The 2,616-nt window shown below is 48.3% G+C and overlaps 1 protein-coding gene across 1 annotated transcript; it reads left to right on the top strand.

The window, feature by feature from the left end:
- Nucleotides 1-1,115: 1,115 nt before the first annotated feature.
- Nucleotides 1,116-2,099, top strand: C922_05263 (hypothetical protein; the record flags this gene model as incomplete). Its single annotated transcript, XM_008820835.1, has 1 exon — nt 1,116-2,099. One exon carries the CDS (start codon nt 1,116-1,118, stop codon nt 2,097-2,099), a length of 984 nt encoding a protein of 327 aa, XP_008819057.1.
- Nucleotides 2,100-2,616: the final 517 nt, after the last annotated feature.

Raw genomic sequence — 2,616 nt, 5'->3', positions numbered from 1 at the left:
AAGGCGGAATTTCCCGAAAGGAGAGGGGGGGTATAGGTTACAGTACTGAAGAGTGAGGCCGAGATAAATCACATCACGAGAGGCAGGAGCAAATAGAGTAAGGAAACCAGGAAGATCTCTGAGTATATAGCGACTAATGACAGGCAAGAATACCTGCCTGCAGAGAGGACGAGACTTCGGAGGTGAACTGCACTAATGTGGGAACTCATCAGTAGGGAAGAGAATACGAAAATAGGGAATAAAGGAGCGTTAAGTAGTCACCAAAACCTCATCGAAGTCTGGGCAAGTGATTCAGGGTGCGGTAAAGAGGCGAAGAAGCAGACGGCGGAGTATCCGTGAATTTAGCTGAAAGACATTATAAAGCACATTAGGTAGCAGATTGAATAGAGCCCTCGCGAAGGATAGGGTAAGACAAGGAAACAAAAGGGACGCAGCCTCAGGACTTCCTGAAAGAATTAGCGAAGTTTATCGCGCCCATAGGAGCAGAGGAGGAAGATACCCAAAGGGGGAAGATCAGGTATGAGTATCGGACGCACGTTTTAACTCCCAACAGAGAAACCAGGGGGAAGGGGCCAAGGATCTGAATAGAGATTGAGTCTAAGTAATAGAATAGCGCAAATGCAATGGAGAGGAGACCGAAGTGAATGAGGGAGGAGAGGAAGGACGGACTCAGAGATCGGAGGGAGGATCCGTAGGAAATCGTGGCAACCAGATAGGAGGGCACGATGATAGAGACAAGCAAGGAGGAGTAAGAAAGCAGGAGGAGTGAAGCAGGGGGAGGATAAAGGAGGGAGCTATCTTCCAGTGGAGCAAAGGAAGCGGAAGATCAGGGACCACACCGTGAGAAGAGATTGCATTAATGAAGATATAAAGATGCCAGAGGGTCAGGAGAACAACCCTCCAGAGGGATACATCTCAGCAAAACGCAGCCACCATGGGGCCCCCACTCCCGCAGAATCAGGCACGTTATGATAATACAAGGTTTAAAGCCCAGTGCCAAATTGAAGAAGAGGAAATTTCAGAGCCAGTGAGCAAGAAAACGAACACAAGCGTGAGGGAAGATATAGATACCAAGGCTGAAGAAATAATCGGATAGGACAAATCAGTGCACCAGAATGACGTCCTCTATATTAGCAGGGCAGATGAGAAAAATAAGACAGGAAGCCCCCAAATGGCAAAGTTGCGACAGGGAGGGGAAAGTCTCTGAGAGTTTATGTGCCCTGGTGAACGACAGGGGTGGAAAACTAAGGACAAGCGAGTGGAAGTATTCCAAGCACCCCCAAGACTGGGATAGATTTCTAGCGCCTTATATTGCAACCATGAGCAAAAGTATCTGCATTTCCATGGAGCTATGGATAAGTACCTTAAATTGGGACCCAAGCTCGGGCCAGAAGATATTAAAAGGGAACTGCGGATATTCTGAGTTCAAGCAAAAAATGAGGAATTTTAATCAGGGGAAAACCTGTGGACTTGATAAAAACAAGTCTAGTTGGATAGATTTAATAGGAACAGGGGAATTATATCTGAACCAGGACAATCAGATGGAATTACAAATATGCATGGAATTGGTTAGGCTGATAATAGGGGCCTTAAACATTAGCAGAGGCCCCACCACATCTGGCGTAATAGTGGGGAAGACAGAAGATTTATGTCAGGAAGTATACCGGCGTCTGCGCGAGTGGGGGGGGAAAGAGTTGGCCATGGAAATAATGGGGGCTTGGTTTACAACCAGCAAATGGCCGAAGGATGACAGCGGGAGAATAGGGATTGAGGGGACAGATATATTTGAGATGATAACTGAGGAAATAATGGGAGCCCATGCTGGGATGAAGGAGCTCGTTTGTGATTATATACAGGAAGAACCCGAAAAGGCAGAAGTAGATTGGGTCCCCTTCCAAAACGCGATATCGGAGGATACCAAAGGAGTCTCCGAAATCGAGGAAATAGAAATAACCCCCGATCAAATAAGGGACAAGGAGGAACAGCTGCAACAGATGATAAGGAACATTAAACAGGCCCAAGCCCAGGACAGGGAAGTCAGAGCGGAGATGGTGAAGCTACTGGTGGAGCGGAGGGAGAAACCCGAGTCCCTGCGATAATAGGGGGAACTATCGTGACACTATTAATGGGCTCGTTGAGTATATATGGATTAAATAAGATTTACCGTCGATCCTCACTTGAGAGGCAGAAGAGGCATTCAGGGGAGCGGAGCAGAAGAAAGATATTCTATAGTTCCAGATCAGATACCCAATAATAACCAGAATTCTTGTAGGAACTAAAACATGGACAGGAGGAAGTGCCCCCCAGACCAGACGCTACAGAGTGAGCCCTGCCAAGCCAGGACCCAACACCCGATCTATGCCGGGGCAGTTCATTTACAACATATACTCCAGAACCTTTGAGAGGGAGGGGGGGCACTTATGAGGGGCTCCCCGGTATAGACGCCTTATTCCCCGAAACAGGAGAAACACGCATTCGACCGGGTGTTGGCAGTAGGAATCAGCCACCTAGGGGGATGCCTCCGTGTAGCCAGCGCCTGCAAGCCTGTAGTTGACTGTGGGAGTGGGCTGCTGCTATGAAGTTCATCGTCCGGGGCACAGGGGATCTGAAGGAGGG

This window comes from Plasmodium inui, assembly GCF_000524495.1.
Source record: "Plasmodium inui San Antonio 1 unplaced genomic scaffold supercont1.49, whole genome shotgun sequence".
In the NCBI taxonomy this organism is placed as follows: domain Eukaryota; phylum Apicomplexa; class Aconoidasida; order Haemosporida; family Plasmodiidae; genus Plasmodium; species Plasmodium inui.
This window is presented reverse-complemented; position numbering and strand designations above follow the sequence as displayed.